Source organism: Pleurodeles waltl, chromosome 6 (genome assembly GCF_031143425.1).
Source record: "Pleurodeles waltl isolate 20211129_DDA chromosome 6, aPleWal1.hap1.20221129, whole genome shotgun sequence".
In the NCBI taxonomy this organism is placed as follows: Eukaryota; Metazoa; Chordata; class Amphibia; order Caudata; family Salamandridae; genus Pleurodeles; species Pleurodeles waltl.
Genome location: NC_090445.1, coordinates 372,669,694 through 372,681,841, shown reverse-complemented (window position 1 = coordinate 372,681,841; position 12,148 = coordinate 372,669,694). Strand labels below are relative to the sequence as shown.

General features: G+C 44.0%; 1 protein-coding gene across 5 annotated transcripts in view; it reads right to left on the bottom strand.

Annotated features, from left to right (window-relative positions):
* Positions 1-12,148, bottom strand: part of RIPK3 (receptor interacting serine/threonine kinase 3) — a 382,452-nt gene that overhangs the window by 189,058 nt on the left and 181,246 nt on the right. For 4 of the 5 annotated variants that reach the window (XM_069238291.1, XM_069238287.1, XM_069238289.1 and 1 more), the window contains one exon: positions 394-555. In XM_069238291.1, coding sequence (XP_069094392.1) covers positions 394-555 — 162 coding nt within the window. The remainder of the gene's footprint in view (positions 1-393; positions 556-12,148) is intronic. The other variant, XM_069238288.1, reaches the window with a different exon arrangement.

Here is a 12,148-nt window from a genome sequence, read left to right as displayed (position 1 = left end):
CAGCTTTACAACCAGGCCCTACAGACAGTGAAAATGGATAAAAAAAATAGAAATCTACAACTGTCTGATGTACCACAACAGAACATCTTTAGTCAATCGCTCTGTGTGCGCACGTTCACACCCCACCACCCTATTCATCTGTACCAGGCTTGCTGAATTCTAATGCAATGTTACCCTCGTCACTCCTACTGAAAGGCAGGTATGTGAATATTCTTCTGTGAAAAACTCCCCTGGTATACCCTTTTTCAGGAGCTCACCTCCAGTGTAATAAGCTGGCTTCCTCTGCTGTTCTCACGCCACATAGTATTTTCAATGGCATCAACATATTACACTCCTATACAATTTCTCCGACTCTATGCAGGCTAAAATTAGAAACTACAGGGTGTTGGATACCTCTAAAAGTAGGTCTCTTGGATGTCTCCTGGTGCCAACAACGATGCATTAGGGCCTTCAGCTCATCAATCTTCTCCACAGAGCCCAGCTTCTCCAGGAGATCCAGGTCTGGTCGGTCACCCAACGGAATGCGCATCTTGATGAGGTCGTGCTTGGCTCCTGCTGTGTGAATGGGAGGTATAATCAGAACTGAGGATGTGCTGGGTGGGAGGTTCACAAAGTCTGGCAACTGCGTGACCCACATTGAAAAGATATCACAAATATCACTGCCCTACTTCCCAGCGTGAGATGTTGATCTCCTTAGGGAAGTGTCCAAGAACTAAAGAACAGATGGCTAAGTTAGAAATTCAAGAAAAGTATTGGGCTATTGGGAGAAACTCCATGGCATTCCCAGACTGACTCATCACCTTGGTGGCCTATCTGGGATTATCGCTCAATTTCAAAGTCGAACCCAATTTCAGTCGAACCCTGAGAGTGTGAGAGAAACAAAATGTCAGCTGCCTAGGTTGCTACCTGGGACATGTTCACCTAGTCATTTGTTTTGCATGCATTTTTTAATCGTCTACTCATTTGCTAAAATGCACACTATATGTACTGCAACCCTGTCACGTAAATCAAATACAAACTAAATAAAAAAACAATAAAATGTGTTTTAAAAAGTAATGGAGGTAACTCATTCAGATGGGAGAGGCACACGCAGATTTCCAAAGGAGACGAACTTGTCAGTTGGAAGAAAAGCCTACTCTGAAAGATGATAGTGCCTTAAAACTATAATTTGTGCACATTTTTATCAAAATGATAGTCATTTCAACTGTAATCTGAGCTTCCTTTTCTGGGACAGAGGAGACCGCAGAGGTTAAGCAATGTATAGGGGAAAGTGTCTCAATGTAAGCGGTGACCACTGGCGCAGTGGATGTGTCTGCAGGTTTTACTTCTCTTCCCCTATCCAGCCTACACTGCACCTGCCTTCCCATAACCAAAAACACAATGGCTGAAATAAATAACATTAAGCAGTAATAGTTTCCACATCCCATCCATTTACTTCTAGGTGATGCATAAGACAAGTAGAGTCATTGCCACACATCTAGACAATTGAAACACACAAGTAAAAAAAAATCTATAACTAATTTAAACACATTAATCAATAATGCAAACAGTCATTAGTTTAAAAATCATACCATTTAAATAAATCATGTGTATAACGGCTGTCGATCTAGGAGGATAATTGAACATCCACTTAAATTAACTAAGTGACGTTGAACACTTATGATCAGCTAAGCAAAAAAACATGTCACAAGTTCAGTTTCACAGGTAAACCAGTTTCTTTGTTGTCTCCAGAAATATTTAGACTCACAGATATAGTGAATCCAGCAACAACGATTTTGCTGTGAATAAGTAAATTTGATAATCTTTCAAGCCTGAAATTCTGAGACTGTAAATTTAACATAAGTAAGGTCGGTGGAAGGAGTAGAGTTCTTCAGAGTCTCAGTCACTACCACTCTCTGCTTCACACTGATTTCCTCAGCAATCTCTGACCCTTTTAGACTCATACGCTCTTTTCTCTCAACATCTTCCCGGAATCCTCCTTCTGCACATATCACACTTCTTCATCACTCTCTTTTCAATCTGTCCTTCAGCATACATTTCCTTGCAACACCTTACCTTCACCATATCCTCTCTCTCACACTCAGGCAAGCTCTCTCCTCACCTTTCAACACAGCACTTGTTTATTTTGGTGCTATCCATATTGCACAATTGGATTTGGGTATAGTCCCTTCACACACTTTCACAAAAAATGGTAATTCGAATGGCACAGATATGACAATCGCTCGGTGTGCTCTGTAGAGAGGCCAATGCAGAATGCAGTGTGAACATCTGTGTGACCAACAGGCACAGTCAGAAACTTGCTAATTTCGCACTGTTTGAGCCGCACCTTCGTAGCTCTCAATAATGCACCATAATGAGCACCTACCCACAACCAGAACTCCCCTACACTCCTCGAGGAAACTCAGAGCAGAGTGGACAAGAGTCCAATGTCACATGAAATCAAATTACATAAACACAAATTTTTAGAAAAAGCAAACACTCTTAAGGAAAGCAAGATGAAGTAAAACGTGACAAGAAAACGCGGGTTGCAGAGTGGACATGGAGCACATTAAAGGTTTTTACAGTGCTAGCTGAGAAATCGATTGCAATTTAGATTTTAATTTAAGAACATTATTAGGTAGGTCAAACTAAGCCTTTAATACAATAACATAATACAATCATGGGGTCTGAATGCTTTGACAAATGTGGTTGGCTTTCATCTCTTAACTTTAAAAATTCAAGACATGGTAAAAAAAAAAGGAAAGACAAGAAAGCGCAGCAATCCTTAAAAGAAATGCAATTGAAAAATAAAATAAACAATTGACTTTCCTTCTTTAGGTCTGCATTTAGGTCTCACCTAAGACAACGCATGCACTGTCGCTTGCGTGCCTATTGTTTACAAATATATATATATCTGAAAAAGGGCTTTGAGGCCACCCATTTCTTATCATTGGTTGTTTTCCTCATCACTCTTCTTTCTGTTGTTTTCAGTTGTCAGCGGCAGCTGGTTAGGTCTCACCTGCGACAGCGCATGCAGTGCTTGCCCATGTGCTCTTGCTTGCGAGACAAAACCTAAACAACAAAGGGCTTGCAGCCATCCATTGCTTACAATTCGTTGACTTCTTTGTCACTCTTATTTACTGCCTAGAGTATCTTGACATCGCTGTTCAACAGGGTTAACGGTCGATACGAAGCGGGATCTGCAGCATCTCCCTCCCCCCCGGCTTGAGCAACAAACACACTATACCTTGGTGCATAGTGTCTGGTAACTCCCCACATCCCTGCGCCTCCTCAAAAACTTCCAGCAGTCTTTCCCTAAGTGTGGATGAAAAAGCCTGATACAGCTCCACAGGAAAACCGACACTACCGGGGATTTGGATTTTGCCATATAGGATTGGTTTTTAATCTTGATTTCCCCGCCTATGTTTCACTTATTCCTGCATGTAAAAGCACTAAGTGACAAGCTGGCTGCCCAGTAACAGCTTCCCATCGGTTACCGCTTGAGCTGCCGGAATGAAACCTTAGCCTGGCGTCTGTAGCTGGTCATTGAGGGAGGGTCGGGCAGGGGGGCGCAGCTCGCTCGTGCTTCACTTGCTTTGATGCGGAATCCTCACAGCAACAGATAATGGCTATCTGGTAAATCAAAGTATGTTGCTTCGGGGTGAATGCTGCAGGTCCATGACTTCATTATCGACAAGGGCTGTCATGTTTGCAAACTAGGGTGACCACCCGTTCGTAATTTTCACGGACTGCCCGTAATTTCGCCCTGCCGTCCGTTGTCCATGATGAAAGGCTTAACGGACCACATTTGTCCGTAATTTTAGCCTTTTCCCAAAAGGGCAAAATGCAATTAGGACAGATAAGTTTCGCCAGGTGGATGGAAAGGCAGGTAGTCTCCTGTGCACTGAGGGAGGGAGGGGCAGACAGATAAGAAAAGGCCTTCTTGCCAGGGTGTCCCTTCCCTACAGAAATGCAAATGTGCGCAACTGGTAAATCTGCAAATGTAAAGGGGCTTGGAAACCTGTATTGACTTTAATCAAAGGAGTCACTTGAAGCTTTCTGATAACAAACATATTTGTTTTAGAGAGGTACCTTAAGGGTGCTCCAAGGTGCATTGTCGAGTGTGTGGTTTTATTGGACTGTTATAAAAAAGTTTTAGTACAAGGTATAAACTGTATATTATTTTTATTTAACCAAAATTTATTTGTGCATTTTGTAGTAGCCTATATTATGATGTGTGTAATGCATGTTTAAAATAAGGACTTACACATTCACAGTTCTTTCAGGGACCTCAGTACCTCATAGTACAAACAAGCATTGGCAAAGCAAATAAGTCTCATCTACGCAAGAGTTATTGGCTTTGCCAATGTGTTTTAGCCATATTATACACCAGAGTGGCTGCTGTCCAGCATGGCTAAAAGTTAGTGGCATAGTGGTGTACAGTACAGTAGAGTGGCATAGGAGCAGTGTCGTAGAGCACAGTGGGGTACAGTGGAGTTGTTTAGAGTGCATTGGCGTAGAGTGCAGAGGTTTAGACTGCAGTGGCATGGGACAGAGTAGAGTGGCATAGAGTGCAGTGGAGTAGAGTGGCATACACTAGAGTGGCAGAGAGTGCAGTAGTGTAGAGTGGTGCAGTGGCATAGAGTGCAGAGTAGACTTGTGTGGCAGAGTGCAGTGGCGTAGAGTTGTGCAGAGTGGAGTAGTGTAGAGTGGTGCAGAGTAGAGTATAGTGTTGTAGAGTGCAGTGGCATAGAGTGGAGTGATGCAGAGTGGAAAGGCATAGAGTGTAGTGGTGTAGAATTCAGTGGTACAGAGAAGAGTGGTGTAGAGTGCAGTGGCGGAGAGTGCAATGTTGCAGAGTAGAGTGTCAATGCAGTGGTGTAGAGTGGCAAAGAGCAGTGGCGTAGAGTACAGTAGTGCAGAGTAGAGGGCAGTGGCGTACAGTGCAGTTTAGAGTGCACTGGGGTAGAGTGCAGTGGCAGAGTGGCATGGGGTAGAGTAGAGTGGCAGAGTGCAGTGGAGTAGAGTAGCATAAAATAAAGTGGCAGAGTGCAGTAGTGCAGAGTGGTGCAATGGCAGAGTGCAGAGGAAACTCGTGTGGCAGAGTGCAGTGGCGTAGAGGGGAGTGATGCAGAGTAAAGTGGCATAGAGTGCAGTGGAGTAGAGTGGCATACACTAGACTGGCAGACAGTGCAGTAGTGTAGAGTGGTGCAGTGGCATAGAGTGCAGAGTAGACTTGTGTGTCAGAGTGCAGTGGCGTAGAGTTGTGCAGAGTGGAGTAGTGTAGAGTGGTGCAGAGTAGAGTATAGTGTTGTAGAGTGCAGTGGCATACAGTGGAGTGATGCAGAGTGGAATGGCATAGAGTGTAGTGGTGTAGTATTCAGTGGTACAGAGAAGAGTGGTGTAGAGTGCAGTGGCGGAGACCCGCCAGGAACAGGATGGCGGTAGGCGGTGTCAGAATCCCCATGGCGGCGGAGCGCGCTCCGCCGCCATGGAGGATTCTGTAGGGCAGCGGAAAACCGGCGGGAGACCGCCGGTTTTCCCTTTCTGGCTGCGGCTGAACCGCCGCGGTCAGAATGCCCTTGGAAGCACCGCCAGCCTGTTGGCGGTGCTCCCGTGGTCGTTGACCCTGGCAGTCAACGACCGCCAGGGTCAGAATGACCCCCTTAATGATTATATAAGGTGGTTGTAAGTAAGGATTTGACCAAGGTGAAGATGGTAGTCTGCTAAAAGGGTTTGGAAATTTAGTAGCTCACCATCTAGAAACAAATCCCCCAATGTTAAGACACCTGCAGCATGCCACTGATGGAGTCACGCTGAGCACAGCTATCCTGTGTGAGTGGGAAGGCTTAGCAAAGGTAGTGCAGGAGCACAGGGTTTCTTCGTGTCGGTGAGTTTACAGGCTCTAGCAAGGCAAGAGAAGGGTGTGCATGATAACCCCGGATGGTTATCCGTAGAATGGTCAGTATGAAACAATGAGCAGTGCAGTAAGCCCTCCTTAAAAGTCTTTACTGATAAACCCCATCTCATGCAGAGGACGGGCAGAAAGACAGCGTGCCACCCAATGGACCTGTGCAGCTGAATAATAGCGTTTTAAGTCCAGAAGGCCTAATCCGCCCGCAGTCACAGGTAGCTTTAGAGTGGAAATAGCTACCCGAAGGTGCCCCAGCGATTAAATCAGATGTGTGGCATGTCTGAAGAAGGAAAGATAGACACACAGGGGAAGGTTTGCAAAATAAAACTATCCTCGGGGTAGCACACCATCTTCACTAGTGCCACGTGGCCCACCGCAGAAAGCAGGAGAGAAGACCAAAAAGGCTCTGAGGAACCGTGACACTCTGCCGAGCTTTCCATCCTGCAAATCAGTGGGAGAATGGTAGATATTAATCACTAGGTATTGAAAGGTAACTGGTTCCCAGTTCAATCTGAGGTCTAATTGTATATAAAGGGGAAAACAGTGCCAAATGTTAAAGAAACACTCATTACATTTTAAAATGTTTACATTTTGTTTGAGCAATTTACATTCCAAATATTTTGAAGATTCTATGTGTACTTGACACTTAGAGATAACCTAGATCACTAGTTTGACTTTTGCTCAATTTCAAAACCATGTTAAGACATGGACAAAGTGGGCAATCACCTTGCACAACCTTGCAAGGGTTCTGGCCCCTGTTCACCCTTCACACGCATGAACAGCGGACCATTGCACCAGAAGAGTTTGCCAAGGTGGGAGGGTGCTGCTTGTTCAAACTCTTGACAGTGCCTCTTCTGTTTCTCTCCTCTCTGCAGCGAGAACTCCTCAGGTACCCAATACCTTCAGAAAGTCTTGGTGGACCCATCTTGTCTGATTTTAGGAACTGTCCCACCTTGTTCGTCTCTTCCATATTTATCCAGTTCTTAGCAACAAACTCCCATTTGATCTCGATTTCATCCTCTTTTATTGTCTTTGATTGGTAGTTCAGGCTCCCAGTTCTGAGATAAATGTAGAGACCCAGACATACACTCTAGTGTTGTGAGACTACAGATAAGTTGCGATATATCACATCCTGAACTTAGGTGTGAAACAGTCACCCACACCATCTACCCTGCCTTATCAATTTCTTTTTAGGTTGAAAGTACAAGGGCGGTTGGGGTGAGTTAGATTTTTTTTGTTCAATTTGTTTAAACTAGCATAAGGTTAATTATCTTTATTTTTCCCAAACTAATTGCCAGAGGTTTTAAAATGTTTAGAAACATAATCAAAATGTTGTTACTTTCTCATTAAGAAAGATTGGGTAGATTTGGGTAGGGGTGATGGCCTTGACACGATGCTGGAGGGCATTAATTTACTACTGAACAAGACACCTGTAATGTGACACCTGAATGTAGCATACCAGGAGGCAATCACAAAAAGACCACAGTGAATAAATAGAGCTACATTAAAAAGTATAACATGAAGGGGTACGGCCTATCTTGGGTGTGTCTGTAAAACTGACGTTTGCTCTTGAATGTTTGTTCTGAATTTTGACCCTTCGTCCTGAATTTTTGTCCTGAATTTTGACCCTTTGTCCTGAATTTTTTAGAGTCTTGTCCAGAATTTGCCTCAATGAAAGGTGGTCACCCTACTGCAAACACGGTGTTCTGGTGAGATGTTGGGTAAGTAATATGTGCCCTTGTTTGTTTGGGATTGTTCCCGGTTGAGTCTGCCCTGCCTTATCGCCCCATCAGAGGCATTAATCATGCACTTTGTTTATAAAAGCTTTTCCATGTTGACTGAGTTTTTGTAAAACCGGTTTTGCTGTCATGAATGAGAGCACATCCATTTAGAACTTAAATGGCTGCTTCTCGCTAACGGGGCTGGAGAAGGAAAAGAGCTCCTTTATGTCTCGACTGTAACAGTGCCATCTTAAACACTTGGACACACACTTTGCAAGCATTACACCAAAGCAACTTGAATTGGCACAGGAATGTCAACTCTCGGTATTCTAAGTCTCGTGTTTAGATGTCTTTCCAATAATTTATGTCCTTGTTTGTTTGTTGACTGGTTTACTCTGCATTATCGGCACATAAGACGTCCCATTCCGCTCACAAATCACCGTTTTCTCACTTGATTATATTTTATATGTGATTGGCTCTGTCCCCATCCCTCTCGGCCTTTCAGAGGCATTAATCCTTTTAAACGGTTGGATTGCGCTCCGATTTACCGGCCCTTTCGAGATGCAGCATTTATATATATATATGGAAAATGTCACTTACCCAGTGTAGATCTGTTCGTGGCATGAGATGCTGCAGATTCACATGCTGTGCGTTATCCTGCCATCTAGTGTTGGGCTCGGAGTGTTACAAGTTGTTTTTCTTCGAAGAAGTCTTTTCGAGTCACGAGATCGAGGGACTCCTCCCCTTTCGGCTCCATTGTGCATGGGCGTCGACTCCATCTTGGATTGTTTTCCCCCGCAGAGGGTGAGGTAGGAGTTGTCTATATAGTAATAGTGCCCATGCAATGGAGTAAGTATGTATGTACATAAAGTGTGTAAAAGTGATACATATATTTACAAATTTACAAATGTACAAGTTTATTTTTATCAACTTGTAACGGCTACAGGCTCCCGGGGAGGTGGGAGGGCGCATGTGAATCTGCAGCGTCTCATGCCACGAACAGATGTACACTGGGTAAGTGACATTTTCCGTTCGATGGCATGTGTAGCTGCAGATACACATGCTGTACATAGACTAGTAAGCAGTTATCTCCCCAAAAGCGGTGGTTTAGCCTGTAGGAGTTGAAGTTTTTGAAATAATGTTCGTAATACTTCCTGTCCTACTGTGGCTTGTTGTGTTGTTAACACATCTACACAGTAATGTTTTGTGAATGTATGAGGCGTAGACCATGTGGCTGCCTTACAGAGTTCTGTCATTGGTATTTTTCCTAGAAAGGCCATTGTGGTGCCTTTCTTTCTAGTGGAGTGTGCCTTTGGTGTAATAGGCAGTTCTCTCTTTGCTTTAACATAGCAGGTTTGAATACACTTAACTATCCATCTGGCGATACCTTGTTTGGATATTGGATTTCCTGCACGAGGTTTATGAAAAGCTACAAACAATTGTTTTGTTTTGCGAAATTGTTTGGTTCTATCAATGTAATACATTAGTGCCCTTTTGATGTCTAATGTATGTAATGCTCTTTCAGCTACAGAGTCTGGTTGTGGAAAAAATACTGGTAGTTCCACAGTTTAATTTAAGTGGAACGGTGATATAACTTTTGGTAAAAATTTGGGATTTAAGCGTAGAATCACTTTATGCTTGTGTACTTGTATAAAGGGTTCCTGTATGGTAAATGCTTGTATTTCACTTACTCTTCTAAGAGATGTTATAGCTATTAGGAAGGCTACTTTCCATGTTAAGTACTGCATTTCACAAGAGTGCATGGGTTCAAATGGTGGACCCATGAGTCGTGTTAATACAATATTGAGATTCCATGAAGGCACTGGTGGTGTCCTTGGGGGAATGATTCTTTTTAGACCCTCCATAAATGCTTTTATGACTGGGATTCTAAAGAGTGATTTTGAATGTGTAATTTGCAGGTAGGCAGAAATTGCTGTGAGATGTTTTTTAATGGATGAAAAAGCTAGCTTAGATTTTTGTAAATGTAATAAGTAGCTTACAATGTTTTTTGTTGAGGCATGTAGTGGTTGAATCTGATTATTATGACAGTAATAAACAAATCTTTTCCATTTATTTGAGTAGCAATGTCTTGTAGTAGGTTTCCTAGCTTGTTTAATGACCTCCATACATTCTTGTGTAAGGTCTAGATGTCCAAATTCTAAGACTTCAGGAGCCAGATTGCTAGATTGAGCGATGCTGGATTCAGGTGTCTGATCTGTTGTTTGTGTTGAGTTAACAGGTCTACTCTGTTTGGTAGTTTTACATAAGGTACCACTGACAGGTCTAGTAGTGTTGTGTACCATGGTTGGCGAGCCCAAGTCGGTGCTACTAGTATTAGTTTGAGTTTTTTTTTACTCAATTTGTTTACTAGATACGGAAGGAGTGGGAGAGGGGGAAAAGCGTAAGCAAATATCCCTGACCAACTCATCCATAACGCATTGCCCTTGGATTGAGGGTGTGGGTACCTGGGTGTGAAGTTTTGGCATTTTGAGTTTGCTTTTGTTGCGAATAGGTCTATTTGCGGTGTTCCCCAGTTTTGGAAGTAAGTTTGCAGTATTTGGGGATGAATTTCCCATTCGTGGGTTTGTTGGTGATCTCGACTGAGATTGTCGGCCAACTGGTTTTGAATTCCTGGGATGTACTGTGCTATTAGGCGAATGTGATTGTGAATCGCCCAATGCCAAATCTTCTGTGCTAAGAGACACAGCTGTGATGAGTGTGTCCCTCCCTGTTTGTTTAGGTAATACATTGTTGTCATGTTGTCTGTTTTGACAAGAATGTGTTTGTGGGCTATTATCAGTTGAAATGCTTTCAATGCTAGAAACACTGCTAGTAGTTCTAGTTGATTTATATGAAGTTGTTTTTGTTGAGTGTCCCATTGTTCCTAGATGCTGTGTTGGTTGAGGTGTGCTCCCCACGCTACCATGGAAACATCTGTTGTGATCACGTATTGAGGCACTGGGTCCTGGAAAGGCCGCCCTTGGTTTAAAATTTATAGGATTCCACCATTGAAGCGAGGAGTGTGTTTGGCGGTCTATCAACACTAGATCTTGAAGTTGACCCTGTGCTTGTGTCCATTGTGTCGCTAGACACTGTTGTAAGGGCCGCATGTGTAATCTTGCGTTTGGGACAATGGCTATGCATGAAGACATCATGCCTAGAAGTTTCATCACTAACTTTACTTGATACTGTTGTTTTGGGTGCATGCTTTGTATTTCGTTATGGAATGCTTGTACCCTTTGTGGACTTGGAGTGGCAATCCCTTTTTCTGTGTTGATTGATTGCTCCTAAGTATTGTTGTATTTGACACGGTTGTAAGTGTGATTTTAGGTAGTTTATTGAGAACCCTAGCTTGTGAAGGGTTTCTATGACGTATTTTGTGTGTTGAAGACACTGTTTCTGATTGCTGGTTTTTATTAACCAATCGTCTAGATACGGGAATACGTGTATGTGCTGTCTTCTGATATGTGCAGCTACTACTGCAAGGCATTTTGTAAATACCCTTGGTGCTGTTGTTATCCCGAATGGTAACACTTTGAATTGGTAATGTACTCCTTGGATTACAAACCTTAAGTATTTACTGTGCGAAGGATGTATGGGTATATGGAAGTAAGCATCCTTGAGATCTTATGTTGACATGTAGTCTTGTTGTTTGAGCAAGGGGATCACGTCTTGAAGTGTCACCATGTGAAAGTGATCTGATTTGATGTAAAGATTTAGGCCCTGGGCCGCCCGCCAAGCGGGGACCGCCAGAAGACTGTACCGCGGTCAAAAGACCGCGGCGGTCATTCTGGGTTTCCCACTGGGCTGGCGGGCGACCGCCGAAAATCCGCCCGCCAGCCCAGCGGGAAACACCCTTCCCACGAGGAAGCCGGCTCAGAATGGAGCCGGCGGAGTGGGAAAGTGCGACGGGTGCAGTTGCACCCGTCGCGAATTTCAGTGTCTGCAAAGCAGACACTGAAATTCTTTGTGGGGCCCTCTTACGGGGGCCCCTGCAGTGCCCACGACACCCCATACCGCCATCCTGTTCCTGGCGGGCGAACCGCCAGGAACAGGATGGCGGTATGGGGTGGCGGATTCCCATGGGCAGCGGAAAGTCGGCGGTACACCGCCGGCTTTCCGCTTCTGGCCGCGGCTGTACCGCCGTGGTCAGAATGCCCGGCGGAGCACCGCCAGCCTGTTGGCGGTGCTACCGCCAACCTCCGCCCTGGCGGTATTTACCGCCAGGGTCAGAATGACCCCCTTAGTGTTCTGAGATCTAAGATGGGTCTCAGTGTTTTGTCCTTTTTTGGTATTAGAAAATACAGGGAATAAACACCTGTTCCTTTCTGATGGTTGGGTACTAGTTCGATTGCCTCTTTCTGTAACAACGCTTGGACTTCTAGTTGTAATAGATCCAAGTGCTGTTTGGACATGTTGTGTGCTTTTGGAGGCACATTTGGTGGTGATTGTATGAATTCTATGCAATAACCATGTTGGATAATGGCTAGGACCCACGAGTCCGTAGTTATGTCTTCCCAATTTTTGTAATAAT